The sequence below is a fragment of the Lacerta agilis genome, chromosome 14 (genome assembly GCF_009819535.1).
Source record: "Lacerta agilis isolate rLacAgi1 chromosome 14, rLacAgi1.pri, whole genome shotgun sequence".
Taxonomy (NCBI): Eukaryota; Metazoa; Chordata; class Lepidosauria; order Squamata; family Lacertidae; genus Lacerta; species Lacerta agilis.
In genome coordinates, this window is record NC_046325.1 from 10061290 (window position 1) to 10079380 (window position 18091).

At 41.5% G+C, this 18091-nt stretch overlaps 1 protein-coding gene across 1 annotated transcript; it reads right to left on the reverse strand.

Moving 5' to 3' along the window:
- Nucleotides 1-3816: 3816 nt before the first annotated feature.
- LOC117057362 (vomeronasal type-2 receptor 26-like) lies at nucleotides 3817-16846 on the reverse strand. The gene is made up of 6 exons (XM_033168204.1): nucleotides 16671-16846; nucleotides 14993-15284; nucleotides 12648-13025; nucleotides 10605-10832; nucleotides 5627-5753; nucleotides 3817-4718 (listed from the first exon to the last, which is right to left on the reverse strand). Exons 1-6 carry the CDS (start codon nucleotides 16844-16846, stop codon nucleotides 3817-3819), a joined length of 2103 nt encoding a protein of 700 aa, XP_033024095.1.
- Nucleotides 16847-18091: the final 1245 nt, after the last annotated feature.

Genomic DNA, 18091 nt, shown 5'->3' on the forward strand with positions numbered 1-18091 from the left:
CTATTCCACCAATGATAAGGTCACCTTCTTCATACCACTCATGTGGAATATCCACAGGGTTATTTCTGCTGCAAACAACAGCATGCACTTGGGGCACCATGTTGGGAAGCAGCAAGAGAAGCAGCAGTAGTAACATATTGATAGCAAATATCCTTCTACACATATATTCTCCTTTATCTCTCTACAATGTTGTTACTATCATCAGCCTGACCTGAATAGGAAGGATTTGGTGACAGCCAACTCTGGCAATGCAGTACGTAAATGGACAGGTATCCACCTTCTCATTAACTTCAACACTGTCAAAAAAAGTATTCTGTGAATTCTAAATAAGCTACAGTGATTTGAAATCTGACCTATACAATGAAACAGGGGGAAATATTGAAATAGCAGAGCCTATTTTGATTTTTTATTTCCCATTCTGCCTTGTGAAGCTTTACTAGGTGGATTGATTATAATAATTTTAATAATTACAGGGCAGATAACCATTTGTGCAATGTTTTTGGACTCTATGGTGCATCATCAGTAGGAGAACTGCCGAAGTAAACATATCTGTCACATCACAAAATCATTGATTAGGAAGAGACCTCCAAGGTCATCTAGTCGAACCTCCTGACTAAGACAAGAAATTGATAAGTAAAATAACCCATTTATGGGCAGGAATCAATCCTCTTCCTAGAATACATTGTTTACACTCTCTCTCCTATGTAACACTGCCATCCACCCTGCTAACTGGAACTTGCAGAAAATGTGGGAGAGAGTCCTAACCATATCCAGATGTATGGACCCAAGTGAATACCGTCTAGCCACTTTTGAGAAAGAAACAAAGTATGAAGCAATGTGGCGTGCATGAGGACATCTCTGCCATCATTCTCTCACTCTGGTAAAAAATGTAGATCAGAAGAATGACAGGATAGTCCCATCCATGTAAACCAATGATAGACAATGCTGTTCCCTCTGGATTTTGCTGCATTACAGCTTCCTCCCTCCCTGATAATAATGGTCTGTTGTAAACGGATGGGCGTTGTAGTCCAGCAACAAATGTAGGACTACAGATTGGCTACCTCTGGTGTAGGGGAAAGTGTGGTTTGGAGAAATAGGCTTCATCTATGATGTGATCTTTATCTGCCAGGAATGTGTCACATAATAGATCCCTTTGAGTCTGGCACACTTGCTGAGGCAACAACAACTGTGATTTCCTGACTCCAGTGCAAACTCCAGATCAGTCCAGAAATGAGATTCAATGAGTTTAAATGTCCCAGTTCACCCTGATAGTTTTTAGATTGGTTGTTTTAATGCATTGAGTTTCTAGTGGAAGGCCCATATGATTTCCAATTTTGAGCACTTTTGAATGCTCCACTCCCATTAGTTTGTGGAGGTGCAAATGAGGTGGGTAATTATCTACATATAATGAATACAATAAATGAATACATAGATGTTTGGGCTTCAAAATGAGTCACACAAATAATGATGCATAATTTAACAGAATTAAAGTGCACAGGACTTTGTCACTTTCCATTCGTTTCTTAAAAGAAACAGTGGGTGTAAGGATTATGGTCGGTTGGTAAATAGCATAGAGTCATTTCTTAAGGGAATTCTTTCATATGTGATGGCAAGCCTCTTCAGTTGGCTAAACCCATTCCAGTAAACAGTGCTGAGATCTGTAAATCAGACAAGGTACTGTGCCTCACAGTGCTATGTCTATACCTCTTATTTCTGTACCTGTATTTCTATTTCTCTACCTTTGGCCATTATGAAGGCTGGTAGAGTTCTGTTCAGGTTCCCATTAGTCCAAAGTATAGCTGCCGCTAGGGTTGCCCTACGTCAGGAATTTCCAGGAGAAATAAGCGTCCAGTGAAATTAGTGTCTGGGAGGGAATTTTGGGAAATCTGCAAAATGTCCAGCTTTTTGCCAACAGAACCAGGAAGTGTGTGTTTGATTAACACCTGTACTACTTCACGCTCCCTTCCTGTCAGGGAAAGAGGGGCTACTCAGGAGGAACAGGGAGAGAGAGAGAGAGGAGCAAGATAGTGTTTCCTCCAGAGAAGGGGGGTCGCTGGGTTACAGAGATCAGCCACCGATAATTTCCACTGATTCATCTCCCAGCTCAAGCCCCCATCAGGAATTGTCACCGGAAGAGGGAGAGGTGCCAGGCTATAGGAGGGCAGGGCAAAGACCAAGAGCAGTCAGTCTCAGACAGGAGGAGGAGACGATGGGGGGGGGGGGGAGGCGACGCAGACGTCATTTCCCAGCCATTGGTTTTGTTGGTGGGCAAGACAGAGCCCACCACTCCGAGAAACTGAAAGTAACTGACCAGACGTATTTCAGAGACTCTGTAACTACATTATGAAAATAAACAGTTCTAGCTTACCGGAGAGCCTGTCGTTTCTCATGAGCAACATCTAAAGGGGGGAGCAATCTCGTGACACTTCCTTATAGTCACTTTTAACTGCTTGTCTTTATTTCTATCTCCTTTTAAGTTTATGTGAGTCATAATCACTTTTAACTATTATCTTTTATCTCTTTGCTCTCTAAGTCCTATGTGCCTTATTTTATTGTCATGTTTTAATCATATGCTGGTCTGCGACCGTAATAAAGTTTGATGATGATGATGATGATGATGTGTAACACCTTTTGCCTTATTTGGGTGAATTCCTAAAACAGCTCAAAGGCTCAACAACCTTTGTGTCCAGAATTTTACTTCTTGAAATATGGCAACTCTGCCATATTTTTTGTGTATTTTTATTCACCTCGAAAAAAAGTGTACTACTGGGCTGCAGCTCAGAAAAAATGTATTTTCATTAAAGATAGTAGTGATCAACCAGCAGATTGGAAGAGTCATCAATCCAGTGGTGTGGGGTACAAGGCATGGAGGTGAATCAGGAGAAATCAGGCTTTTACATTCTCCATGGAAGATATAGTTGATGATCAGAAAGGTCTCAAACTACAAACAGGTTGTGCAGCGTGGAGCAGCTTCCACTTCTTGCCTGTTATCCATCCCCAACAGCCCTAGATCATTCTGTGCCATACAACCCAAACCAGAGAAAGCTACTCCAACTCAATATGAATGATGCCCAAATCCTTCCAAATAAGCATAATTTGGATGGAGACTTGGTGGAATTTAGTGCATGGTCCTGATAGATTGAGCAATGTTCTCACTCAGTATAAGGCAGCTTCCAATGTTCCTATGCGGGAGAAGTAGAGTAAGGGACGCTTTAGGAATTCGTATTGTTGAATATGTTGGATTTCATCCATAGATTCTTTCATAAACATAATCACTGTTCATATCCACCTCATATGTAACTATGCTGAATACCAAGAACATAAATGATAGGACAATAACTTCTGTTATTTTAATCTTTTCAGGTCACTTCGTTTCTTGGAAAACCATGGTGAAATTACGATATTAACATGTCTACAGTCTAAACACAGAAAAAGCAAATAATTCCGTTACTTACACATTTCTCTGTATCAGCTGCTCTCTCTTATTCAGCTCAGGCCTCAACACAATAATGTAGCATTTAGGGGAAAAGATGCAACCTAACAGGCCAGCACTGGAAGCCAAGATGGAGAAGATCTCCACAGCCACCATCTAAGTTTGGCTACATTGAGGGGCGGCATTTCAATATGAGAAGGGAAATGAGAGTACCCCTAAACGTTGTGTTGTTGTTTTTTTAGAAAATAAGCACTGGATAAGACAATCTCTTCTGTTATTTTGATCATTTCATTTAACTTCCCTTCCTGAAAAAAACACAGTGAATTTACCAAGCCAACAAGTCTACAGAGTCTAAATACAGAAATGACAAACTATTCTGTTATTTACATCTTTCTCCGTATCAGCTGCCCTCTGTTATTCAGCTCAGGCTTCACCACAATAATGTAGCATTTAGGGGAAAAGATGCAACCCAGCAGACCTGCACTGGAAGCCAAGATGGAGAAGATCTCCACAGCCACCATGTATTTTCCTCTGGTGCTCAAGTACGTTGGAATAAAGGAGAACCAAACACTGCAGAAGACCAACATGCTGAAGGTGATGAACTTGGCTTCATTGAAGCTGTCAGGCAACTTCCTGGCTATGAAGGCCACAGTGAAGCTGATAATGGCCAGGAACCCCATGTAGCCTAAAACAACATAGAACATGAGAACTGAGCCTTCATTACATAAGAATATAATTTCTTCACTCATTGAGCGCATGTCCACATCTGGGAATGGGGCAGAGGTTGCCAACCAGAAGACACAGATTCCTACTTGAATCACAGAGCAGGAAAGGACAATGGAATAAGCCAGTTTTTTGCCTACCCACTTCCTGATTTTGGAATCTGGCTTGGTAGCCATGAATGCCAAAACCACTGAAATAGTCTTGGCCAAGATGCTGGAGAGGGCCACAGAGAAGACAATGCCAAAAGCTGTTTGTCGGAGTGGGCAGGTTGCCTTATTAGGCATTCCAATGAACACCAATGAGCACAGGAAACACAAGAGGAGGGAGATGAGGAGAATGTAAGTGAGGCTTCTGTTATTGGCTTTGACAATGGCAGTGTCCCGGTGCTTAATGAAAATGCCAAGTACCATAGCTGTGATCAGAGAGAAAAAAAGTGCAGAGAATGTTGAAACCATGGCCAAAGTTTCACCAAAGCCTAGGACGTTTGGTTTCTTGGGAATGCACTGATTCTTCTCCTCATTTGGATATTGATCTGGAGGACATCTGGCACAGGTTTCTAATCCTGAAAAAAAGGTTGTATGAATATTGGAAACAATCCAGAATATGCTTAAGAGTTTGTTTGTTTTTTAAATCAGGAGTCCCCTTAGCATATTGTTTCCACGAGGTAATGTTTTAAAAGTTTTAGTCCAAATGCTTGTGCCCTCGATGATTTGATTATAAAGTCATGCATGAAATCTGACATTTCCTATATGGAGAAAATATTTTTTAGTGATCCTCCTCCATTTTCTTAGAACCACAGATTAAATGAGGAAAATATTTCAGCTGTAAACTTGGAAGCAAGAGAGGTGATTTTTATTGGATTTTAACCCTGTTCCCAAAGATCCTTGTTCTTAGAGAAAAGTCTACCACTTCCCCAAAAGTTTAGTGTCTTCCAGGACAGAAAGCATGTACAAATTTTATGTCTTGTTGTATCAAAACAGAGGGGTGGATCTATACTCATGGTGTATATTGTTAAAACGTGTTATTAAAATGTGGCAACACAGAAGTGAACCACCATCAATGAGAAACTGCATTAAACATTATTATGTTTAAAATTATATGCAGTAATGTGTAGAATATCAATGTACGTAGATACAGTGATGGAAAAATCTTTACTTTACATATTAAGTTCACATCCTCATGGTATACTCTGTTGAAGGTTAAGATAATTTCTTCATAGTGGCTGCTTTTACAGAGACAGAAAGAGATTATTCTACTATTGTTAATAAACAGCATTAATTGAGACTATACAGAGCAACTCGCATGAGTTTGGCCAAACTGTGGGAGGCAGTGCTATGGTCCATGGGGTCATGAAGAGTTGGACACGACTGAACGACTGAACAACAACAACAACATACAGAGCAAACCCCATTTCCGATTTGCTCAGAATTTACTAAAATAGCTTGTATATGGTAATATGGCATCTCTCACCCTTCTCATTTGAGAACATCCCATGAGGACATGGATCACAATCATAACAACAAAACTTCTCCCCCTCCTTCTTTTTCTTCTCATAACCAGGAAGGCAGTTGGCATTACATAAGGAAAGGGGTGGCACCTATCTAAAGAGACACGAAAAGGTTAATATTAAGAAAATGTTTTAGGGGATTCATCTAACATCAGGTGATCTACCAGTAAGTAGGAGGGCCAGAAATGTTAATTGTAGGATCCATATGTGCCGAAGCAGCACATACAGTGGGAGAAAAAGTTACAGTACTAAGCATCATATGAACACAAGAAGATTACAATGTTCACACCTAGATTGACCATTGCTACAACCATCAGATAATTTGATCTAATACACTACTGATTATTTCTACAGCCTCATGCCCTTTACTTCAGGAATTTCTCTTGATGTCCTGTTAGTGAGCTTCATGGAGTTGGGATCTGGAGGTAGTGAATTACTGTGGTTTTGCTTCTAGTTGGATGGCCACTACCACTTATTGGAAAAAAGAGAGGCAGCGAAGATGGTGCGCAGATGTATTGGGGTTGTGATGGACTGGCTTTATAAAACCAACTTCATAAAAAGCAGGGAACTACAATACAATGTGTACATAAAATAAGTTGGCACTTTTTCAAAAAGATATATTTGCACCATTTTTCCAATGACCATTTTTGAAAAAATATATATGATTTTGTAGGCAACTAATGCTGACAAGCCTTGCATTGAATAAATCAGAAACATTTGTTAAACTATAGCAGCAAAAATCCTTTTAATACTCGCAATATATGCAAAAGAATATCTTGATACACAAGGAATTGGGAATGGGATTTAGCAAATATTTGGTTAACAATTCTGGAAGGAAAATGGATGTGGGCATTAAAATGTTCCAAAAATGTTTATTAGTGTGAATCTGAAAGAGAACTATTTTAAGTCAATATCCCAATGGTACTTAACATTTTTTATTTTTTTATTTACTGAGCTATAATGGAATTCTGGGAGATCTAATGCATATCTTTTGAATTTTTAAAATAATGCCTTTCTGGACCCAAGTACTGAATATTTCTCCTTCAGAGGTCAGCTGTGGTTGAACTTTTCCCAGTGCTGTTTTTCTTTACCATTATATATTCTCAAAGCAAGAACAATCATATTGCTAACCTTTAGTTCTAGTAAAACGCAGAATTGCTTGTGAGGATATTGATGCCTTCTATGCAGAAGTGTACCTAGGCTCCCTTATGCCCTTGGCAAGGAGATATATAAAGTAGGGAGTAGGGAGTCAAGAGATAGGGAGTCTATCTCTCCAAAGTAGACTCCAAAGTAGGGAGTCAAGAGATAAAAGGAACAACTGGCAAGTTTGGCCTTGGAGTTCAAAATGAAGCAGGGCAAAGGCTAATAGAGTTCTGTCAGGAGAACAAGCTGGTCATCACAAACACTCTTTTTCAACAACACAAGAGACGACTCTACACATGGACATCACCAGATGGGCGACATCGAAATCAGATTGATTATATTCTCTGCAGCCAAAGATGGAGAAGCTCTATACACTCAGCAAAAACAAGACCTGGAGCTGACTGTGGCTCTGATCATCAGCTTCTTATAGCAAAATTCCAGCTTAAACTGAAGAAAGTAGGAAAAACCACTGGGCCAGTAAGATACAATCTAAATCAAATTCCTTATGAATACACAGTTGAAGTGAAAAACAGGTTTAAGGACTTAGATTTGGTGGATAGAGTGCCTGAAGAACTGTGGATGGAGGCTCGTAACATTATACAGGAGGCAGCAACGAAAACCATCCCAATGAAAAAGAAATGCAAGAAAGCAAAGTGGTTGTCCAATGAGGCCTTAAAAATAGCGGGGGAGAGAAGGCAAGCAAAATGCGAGGGAGATAGTGAAAGATACAGGAAATTGAATGCAGATTTCCAAAGAATAGCAAGGAGAGACAAGAGGGCCTTTCTAAACGAGCAATGCAAAGAAATAGAGGAAAATAACAGAATGGGGAAAACCAGAGATCTGTTCAAGAAAATTGGAGATATGAAAGGAACATTTTGTACAAAGATTACCACAATTAAGGACAAAAGTGGAAAGGACCTAACAGAAGCAGAAGACATCAAGAAGAGGTGGCAAGAATACACAGAGGAACTATACCAGAAAGATATAGAGGTCTCATACACCCCAGGTAGTGTGGTTGCTGACCTTGAGCCAGACATCCTGGAGAGTGAAGTCAAATGTGCCTTAGAAAGCCTTGCTAACAACAAGGCCAGTGGAAGTGATGATATTCCAGCTGAACTATTTAAAATCCTAAAAGATGATGCTGTTAAGGTGCTACACTCAATATGCCAACAAGTTTGGAAAACTCAGCAGTGGCCAGAGGATTGGAGAAGATCAGTTTACATCCCAATCCCAAAGAAGGGCAGTGCCAAAGAATGCTCTAACTACCGCACAATTGCACTCATTTCACATGCTAGCAAGGTTATGCTTAAAATTCTACAAGGCAGGCTTAAGCAGTACGTGGACCGAGAATTCCCAGAAGTGCAAGCTGGATTTCGAAGGGGCAGAGGAACCAGAGACCAAATTGCAAACATGCGCTGGATTATGGAGAAAGCTAGAGAGTTCCAGAAAAACATCTACTTCTGCTTCATTGACTACGCAAAAGCATTTGACTGTGTCGACCACAGCAAACTATGGCAAGTTCTTAAAGAAATGGGAGTGCCTGATCACCTCATCCGTCTCCTGAGAAATCTGTATGTGGGACAAGAAGCTACAGTTAGAACTGGATATGGAATAACTGATTGGTTCAAAATTGGGAAAGGAGTACGACAAGGCTGTATATTGTCTCCCTGCTTATTTAACTTATATGCAGAATTCATCATGCGAAAGGCTGGGCTGGATGAATCCCAAACCGGAATTAAGATTGCCGGGAAAAATATCAACAACCTCAGATATGCTGATGATACAACCTTGATGGCAGAAAGTGAGGAGGAATTGAAGAACCTTTTAATGAGGGTGAAAGAGGAAAGCGCAAAATATGGTCTGAAGCTCAACATCAAAAAAACTAAGATCATGGCCACTGGTCCCATCACCTCCTGGCAAATAGAAGGGGAAGAAATGGAGGCAGTGAGAGATTTCACTTTCTTGGGTTCCATGATCACTGCAGATGGTGACAGCAGTCACGAAATTAGAAGATGCCTGCTTCTTGGGAGAAAAGCAATGACAAACCTAGACAGCATCTTAAAAAGCAAAGACATCACCTTGCCAACAAAGGTCCGTATAGTTAAAGCTATGGTTTTCCCAGTAGTAATGTACGGAAGTGAGAGCTGGACCATCAAGAAGGCTGATCGCCGAAGAATTGATGCTTTTGAATTATGGTGCTGGAGGAGACTCTTGAGAGTCCCATGGACTGCAAGAAGATCAAACCTATCCATTCTCAAGGAAATCGGCCCTGAGTGCTCACTAGAAGGACAGATCCTGAAGTTGAGGCTCCAGTACTTTGGCCACCTCATGAGAAGAGAAGACTCCCTGGAAAAGACCCTGATGTTGGGAAAGATGGAGGGCACAAGGAGAAGGGGACGACAAAGGATGAGATGGTTGGACAGTATTCTCGAAGCTACTAACATGAGTTTGGCCAGACTGCGGGAGGCAGTGAAGGATAGGCGTGCCTGGCGTGCTCTGGTCCATGGGGTCACGAAGAGTCGGACACGACTGAACGACTGAACAACAACAACAACAAAGGAGATATATCAGTGCCTCCAATATCGGGAGAGACCATGGAAGACCTGGCGGGTTGGCTGGCTTCTCCCTCCACTGAGCTCAGCCGTGGCTGGCAGCACAGGACTATGACAAGCAACTGGATTCCTCCACTGAGGCATTGAGAGGAGCCTTCTGTTGCCACTCTCCCCCCCTCTTTCTTTTCTTCCCTCCAAGCCCTGCTTGGCACTCTGCTCAAACTTGTTACAGGCCCACTGGGCATGCAGAACCACACAGCTGCTCCGATGGCCAATGCCAGCAGCTGGATAAACCCACCAAGAAACTGAGATGAGCCTGCATGCCTTGCCCAGTGTCAGGCTAGAGCCAACAAGTGAGCAGATGCAGCTTTCTGACTGGGATGGCAGCCAAGAGCTGGAAGGGAGGTTTGTTATGAAAAGAGCAGAGGAAAAGGCTGGGGGAAGTTCTCAGCCCAGGGAAACAGAACGTATCTGAAGACACCTTGTCCGAGCCTGTCTCTACGCCACTTAGCGTGGAGGAACACAGGAGGGAAGGGGTACAAGAGAAGGGGAAATTGACATCACAGAAGCAACAGAAGAGTAGTGTTCTCACATTGTTTTAGGGGGAAGAGGAACAACGCTGAGGAATTAGATGAGTCATCATCAGGGTAGCAATAGGTCATGAGAGCAGGGAGCTCCAGAGAAGTGGCTTGGTTGTTTTCCTTTTTTTCTGAAATAAATTCAACCTTTCACTGAATGAACGTGTATGCGTCTTGCTGCTGCTACACCCAGCAACCCATGGAGCCTATGGAGTACATGAAAGGACAGCCGGGCTTCTAGCTACTTTGAAAAAGGCATGATTTTTTTGGGGGGGGGGCTTCCCTTGGGCCTGGGCACGTGGCCAGGGCCAACCTGACAAACAATTAAGTACACCCCTGCTTCTATAATTCCAACTCGACACTAGAGTTTGAAGAGGTGTCAGAAGATTACAATGTTAACATTCAATCTAATGCTACAAACCAGAGAACCGCCTTGGACCAACAAGCATGTTGGACAACACTGTCTTATAGCCATTGGTCCTTCTTGGTGTAACATGTCTTCTGTGCATATTGCTATTTTTGATGATGTGGTTCATTTGTTTATTTATGAAAACAATTATTAGTAGTGGCATTATAAGTAGTGTCAGCAGAATTTGGGCAGCACTTCCCTTTCACCTCAAGTGGCAAAACTACACACCCTCCCCACCTGTGTGCAGTGATTTGCTTACCTGAGTGAAGACTCTGTGCCATTGAATTCCATCCCCATTCATGGAGAGCTCTTTGCCAGGAGGGGCCTGAGGATCCAGCTTTCCGACTTTGATCCCGACATATGAATTATTTGGGAAAGTGACCAGGTTTGTAATATCAAAGCCAGCTGCTAATTCTCCATGTTCATTGAACGTGATTTCATCCCCAGCACTGTTGTTGAATGAGATCCTTTGCAGCAATGAGTGGAGCTAGGTGGAAAGAGAATCAGAAGGCCTAGAAAATATTGTAATAGTCTTTACAAAGATAAATATTTTTCCCAGAAGGAATTAAGTTATTTTCCTACAAGAGTTAACCAGTTCAGTTCCCAATGGAGAGCACCCAAATTTCAATAGCAGATACAGGAAGAGAGGGAAATCACGAATCAGCATAAACTCATCAGTCAAGATGCCTCCAGGAAGATAAATAATGGAGGCATAAGGCTATATGTGTTTTTGACACTGTCAACCATGCTATTCTCCTGGACCATTCTGGAGGGCTGGGAGTTGGAAGCACTGTTATGCAGTGCTTCCGCCCCTTCTTCCTGTGTCATGTCCAGAAAGTAGTGGTGGGAGATGAGTGTTTGGAACTCTGGGAGCTCATTTGTGGTTCTGCCCTCTCTCCCATGCTTTTCCACCTCTCATTTAAACTATAACCAGTGAAGGCAGTGAACATCCTGTTGGAGTGTCTGAAGGAAGTTAGGGGGTGGATGGTGCCTAGTGAATTTAGATTGAGTCCCAACAGGGCAGGTAGGTATGGGGGATTCCCTAGTCCTGAATGGGGTAACTGTGCCCCTAAAGGACCAGGTGTGCAGCCTGGGAGCCATTTTGGACTCAGAGATGTCCATGAAGGTGCAAGTTAATTCTGTGTCCAGGGCAGCTGTCTACCAGCTCTACCTGGTACGCCAGCTAAGACCCTGCCTGCCTGTGCACTGTATCACCAGAGTGGAACATGCTCTGGTCATCTCCCGCTTGGAATACTGCAATGCACTTTATGTGGGGCTACCTTTGAAGTTGACTCAGAAACTAAAACTAATCCAAAACACAGCTTCCAGACTGGTGACTGGGAGCAGCTCCCAGGACCATATAACACAGGTCTTAAAGGAACTACATAGGCTCCCAGTATGTTTCCCAGTATGTTACCTTTGTTTATATCTTCAGGAATTTATTTAAAGGAAATCTAAAGACTGAGTTTAACATCTGGAAGACATACTAGAATCAGATATTTAGATGGTATCAAACTTTTTGAAAAAACACACATTCTAATTAGAAATCAAGAGTCTATTTTCAGATTTGTCAGGTTAAAAGTCCTTGTGGCTTTTTTTATAAGACTTTATATATTTTTCTCAGAACTTTGATGACTAATATATGATTAATAGTTTTAATCCCATAGCACATTGTCTTGAGTCATTATTCCACTTGGGGGTCGCCTGGGGCTGGGGGGACTCCTCCTGTCCACACAATATATATCAATACAGCACACAACACTGAATACTTTACAAGGAAACACTTTATAAGAGGACACATTACCTGCCAAGGCTCTACATTCTGAGAAGAAAGTCTGTCTCCACCCTTTATCCTTTTGCAGTTGGCTTCAGATGAGTACCTAATATGTAAGGCATGTGCCAGAGCATAGACAGCGTTATAGATACTGTAGCTGTGGCCGGTCATGCTCATTTCAAAAAATGGGGCAGGAAGGCTCTCCAGCTTCTCCTCTCCAGTACATGTGTCTGCTGACACAGTGGAATTTGAAAGTGAACAAACAAATGCTTGTTCCCAGAAATCGTTGGTAAAACCACCCGCATCTGCCCCAGAAGGCTTTACACTCCTCAGAAACTCTGAGAAGTCTTGAATGTCTTTGGAGTGAATCGCAAAGGAGATAGAACCATGGCATATTTGTATATTTATTTCAAAAAGTTTTTTAAAAAAAGTTAATGAGAAATCAATTTGGGCTGTTGTAATCCATACTTTTCCTACACGTTGCTTCCTCTTAGATGCAGGCAATATCAGCTGAATCATATTCCTTACCTCTATAGTAATAGATAGCCACAAAATAGATTCTCCATATATAACAACCACATTTGCTTTGCTTGACATGAAAGCTGGGGACAAAATCCCCGTGTCACCCACCATATCCAGTATGTTACCAGTGAAATGCGGAAGATCTTCATTTTTTTCTATGAATTCTGAACAGATTCCATTCTGGAAAAGCATTGGTTCAATGATCTTCAAGAAATGTTCTCCAGCGTCATTATTTGGGGTGATTAGCCCAACCCATTTCCATCCAAAATGCAGAAGTAACTGGATAATTCCCTTGTACTGAAGATCTTCATTGGGGACCATGCGGTAGAAGGAAGCAACTTTGATTTGATCATTTGTGGCTGGTTCAAATGAACCATATGAAATCTGAAAAAGGAAAAAATCAAACCTTTCCATGTGAAAACAAGAATTCAAAACATACTCATTTGTCTGAATATAAATCCTGTATATCCCATATCTACTAATTTGAGACAGGCCAGACCCCCATTTACATAGAAACTTTATTGCTAAAAAAACAACAAAAACAAACCAATATTACTCATTTATTTTTGTAGATGTTAAATCTAATTATGATGTGAGTCATCACAGCTGCATACTTGTACACAAAACTTCTCTCCAAGAACAGGAGAGCTTTTATCCTTGCACAGCCTTCAACAATACTCTAAAGTGAACCAGGAGAAATACAAGCAATTGATCAGGTTCTTTTTGTCTATAATCTTTAAAACACTTGTAGAGAGAGGTTGATGGCATTTCTACTAAGAACTCTCATGGGACGATCTCCTGGAAATCCTGAAGATTTTCTGACTATAATGCATTTTATTATTATGTGACCACAATAAACCATATCCTATAAAAGTAAAATGCCAGCAAAAAATAAGGCAACTAACATGAAGTCTAGTAATGCAGCAGAAGAACACCATATTGGTAACACTATATCCCTCCCCATATGCCTCAAAAATAACAATAAATTGTTTTTTGATTAGCCTCTGGAAGTGGACAGTACTAAACATCATCATAGGATACGATACGATACGATACGATAATCTTTATTCAAAATCGAAAATTCTTTCTAGTAGCACCTTAGAGACCAACTGAGTTTGTTCCTGGTATGAGCTTTCGTGTGCATGCACACTTCTTCAGATACCTGAAGAAGTATAATATGAATAATATGAAGTATAATATGAAGAAATATGCCATGGTATCTGAAGAAGTGTGCATGCACACGAAAGCTCATACCAGGAACAAACTCAGTTGGTCTCTAAGGTGCTACTAGAAAGAATTTTCGATTTTGACTATGGCAGACCAACACGGCTACCCACCTGTAACTGATAATCTTTATTGTCATTGTCCCATACAGAACAACGAAATTGAAAAATCTACATCAGACATACAAAACTGACAAACCTACTATCCAGAAAATGCCTGTCAACTCATTCCCCATCCTGCCTATGCATGATTAACCTCCTAAATTTAATACCCTACCTGATTAGCCCCCTAAAAACTCTGATACCCCACAACTAAAAACAAACACTCCCTTAGAGACTGCCTTACACTGCGTGAAAGCCAAAATCACTTTTTGATAGAAACTGTTTCTCAGGCGGTTAGTCCTGGTCTTTATAACCCTGTACCTTCTTCCAGGAGGCAGAAGGTGAAAGAGATCATTTCTGGGGTGCGCACTATCCTGCACTATCTCTGCAGCTTTCTTATAGCCCCCGGAGCCATAGATTTGATCCAAGGTGGGAAGAGTGCACCCAATTATTCTCTCCGCAGTCTTTACAACCTTGGACAGCATTGTTCTTTCCCTGACCGTGCAACTCTCAAACCACACACACAGAACATAAGTTAATACACTCTCAACAGTACAATGGTAAAATGCCATCAACAGGTCCTTTGAGAGATTATTTTTCTGGAGGATTCTATACAGGGAGGGGATCTTATGATTCCTACGGAGAGGGACATTGTTGTCTCAAGTTGTTTATGCCTCTGTAAGCGAGTTTCATCACGATGAATGGGGACTGCTATACTCTTATGCAGCTATTGCAGTGCTTTCAGGTATCATGTAATGTGAACCTACCAAGGTGCCCCATTTATCAAACTGGAATATTCGAACAATTTTCCATTAAATATACTGTACACACATTTTATAGAACCTGGGTCACTTCATGTACATTGTTGGGTACTAATATTATACCCCCCAAATATATCCATATATGGCAATCCATTTCCCTTTTCCATTTTACCACTTCATATTTATGCATCAACAGATTACTATTGGAAGGAGAAAAGAGTGAATCATGTTAAGAAATACCAATTCTTCAATACCCATATTCTACATGTGGAATCTTGTAGAGACCTAAGACATCTGCCATGGATGAGGAGGTTTCAGAGCTAAGTCCCCCAATGACTCCTACTACATTTTTCTGAATGCCACATATGTAGTTGGGGACAAAGTGATGTGATTTAAAGAGCAGATCCAGAGTGGTTCGGTAGGCCATCTTTGAATCAGAATAGCTATCATAGATGTGGAATCCAAGAGTGACATTGGGCAAGATCTTTGGAGTCTCATTGATCTCATCAACAGCAAAGACCAAGGCAAGGAGGTGTTGGTGGGACTTGGTCGTCACTCTGCAAATAAAGTGCCTTATTATTTTATAGGCAATTAAACAGTGCACAACACCTAGATCTGAGGGATACAACTGCCTCAATTAAATTGTGTTGAAAATATAGAAGTTGTTTTCTGCCTTTAGAGATAATGTTTGGATCTCTCTGCCATCCGAAACAGATTTTTTTTTTTTACTTGTCTGAACACATATATTGAGAAGTGATCTTCACCTAATAACCTTCAGTTTTTCTAACCATGCTACTTTTTATCACTAGCAACATGCACTGTTATTGACATCATTACTACACCCCATTGTCAGCTGTTGTCCCTAGCAAAAAAAATAAAAAAATAAAACTGGTATGAAATGAAAATAAAGTAATTTAAACATGACTTCACTACGCCAGTGTGGTGTAGTGGTTAAGAGCTGTAGACTCGTAATCTGGGGAACCGGGTTTGCGTCTCCGCTCCTCCACATGCAGCTGCTGGGTGACCTTGGGCTAGTCACACTTCTCTGAAGTCTCTCAGCCCCACTCACCTCACAGAGTGTTTGTTGTGGGGGAGGAAGGGAAAGGAGAATGTTAGCCGCTTTGAGACTCCTTCGGGTGGTGAAAAGCGGGATATCAAATCCAAACTCTTCTTCTTCTTCTCTTTATACTAATATAACTTTAGAAACTCTTTAGGGATGGAACCAATCATATTCAGAGTTGCATGCCATGATTAGAGACAGTCTAATGGTATGCAGTGCACTCTCTGTTCCATCTTTGCTGGGTCAGTTTAAATTAACATGGCCTGAGGATGTAGTGACTGTGCTTGAAGAATTGAAGCTGATAAATGGACCCCTTGACCCTTGCCCATCTTTGCTCTTAAAATCTAGCTACCGGTATATGGGATTGACTGGCAGTGGCAGACTTTGGTACTATGGCACCCTGGGCAAGGCCAAAATTTTGCACCCACTTGGCACTTCCGAAAGCAGGGTAAAGGAGTGCCAGGCTTAAGGAAGGAGACACAAGGCTCACTTGGGTAGGATCCAAACACCCCACCCCAGTTCCCAAAGCTGGGAAAGTGCTAACTAAGCTTTGGGAAGGAAGCAGGAGGACTCCAGGACCTGGTCAGGGCCCATGACGCCTTCCCCAAGCCAAGTGCCTTGCTTACCAGGCTTGGGGACTGCACTCCCAAGGTTCTGTGTCCAATATATGCAAACTGTTTGCAGATCCTAAACATCACCCCTGTGACTAGTGAGGTCTAGCGAACGATCTATGCTTCATTGGAGGATAGAGAGATACCATGTATCTTGAAGCAGGTTATAAAATAGCCTATTGGGTTTAATCATCAAAGAAAACCAAGTGCTTTCTAGTCAGATATAAATGTAGAAAGAATAAATGAAATGATCTTAAGAGCCATTTACTTACATTGGGCTGTTAATTAAGGCCTGAGATGGGTGTTCATTGAAGGAAATGCTGGGGAATAAATAATAGATATGAGACATTATCCCACCAATGATAAGGTCACCTTCTTCATACCACTCATGTGGAATATGCACAGGATTATTTCTGCTGCAAACAACAGTGGTCACTTTGGGCACCATATTGGGAAGTAGCAAGAGAAGCAGCAGCAACAATATCTTCATCACAACTATACTTCTACACATGGACTCTCCTTTGCCTCTCTACAATATTGTTACTAACACCAGCGTGACTTGAAAAGGATGTATTTGGTGACAGCTGATTCTGCCAATGCTGTACTTAAAGAGGCAGGTATCCACCTTCTCATTAACTTCAGCACTGTCACAAAAAAATTCATTGAATGCTATAATTTGAAATCTAACCAATACAATGCAAAACCAAAAGCTGGCCTCACCTCTCCTCCCTTACCTTAGCTTTCAATGAAAACCAGGGTGCTTTTAATCATTTCAGATTTCATTTTTTATTTTTTATTTCCCATTCAGCCTTCTGGAGCTTTCCCACATGAATTGCTTACCATAATTTTAATAATTATAGAGGAGATGATTACTTCTGCAATGTTTTTGGACTCTATGTTGCATCACCAGCAGGAGAACGGCCAAAGTAAACATATCTGTCACATCGCAGAATCAAAGGTTAGGAAGAGACCTCCAAGGTCATCTTGTCCTATCTGCTTGCTAATGCAGGACACCTAGAACTAAAAACAAACCAAGAAAAAGAAAAACACCCCACCCGTAGACCCATATTTCTCCTAAAAACTCCTCTATCAAAATGTGTTTAGACTAGGGGAGCCAACTGCATCCTTTCTCCATTTGTCTAACTTCCTACTGCTATTGGCCACAACACTCTCTGGCCTATGTAACATTGAGTCCAGTTGCTGGATCTTGGAAACAGTGGTGGAAAGGGTCCAAAGCATATCAGGATATACAGACCCTGGATAATACAGTCACAATACATTTGAAAGAACACATATCTACTGTTTGAATCACAGTGACATGCTTGGGAACACCTAAGACAGTGTCAGGGACTGGCTGGACAAGGAAGAGTGATGGCAGTCAGTGGCCTAGGAGGCACCTGAGGGAGATAGACACTTTGAACCAGGTTCAGACAGGTGAGACAGAGAGGAATCAGCAGCGGAGAGTGAAGGTGAAAGGGAGAGGCTTGAGGTAGTTACAGACATGATAGAGAAGGAGTAGGGGTTTTGTCTTGTGCTTTGCCACACAGCTTCTCCCCCATTCTCAGCGCAGGAACAAAGAGTCAAGAAAAGGCTGGAACGAAGGAGGAGGAGGAGGAGGAGGAGGAGGAGGAGGAGGAGGAGGAGGAGGAGAAGAGTTTGGATTTGATATCCCGCTTTTCACTACCCGAAGGAA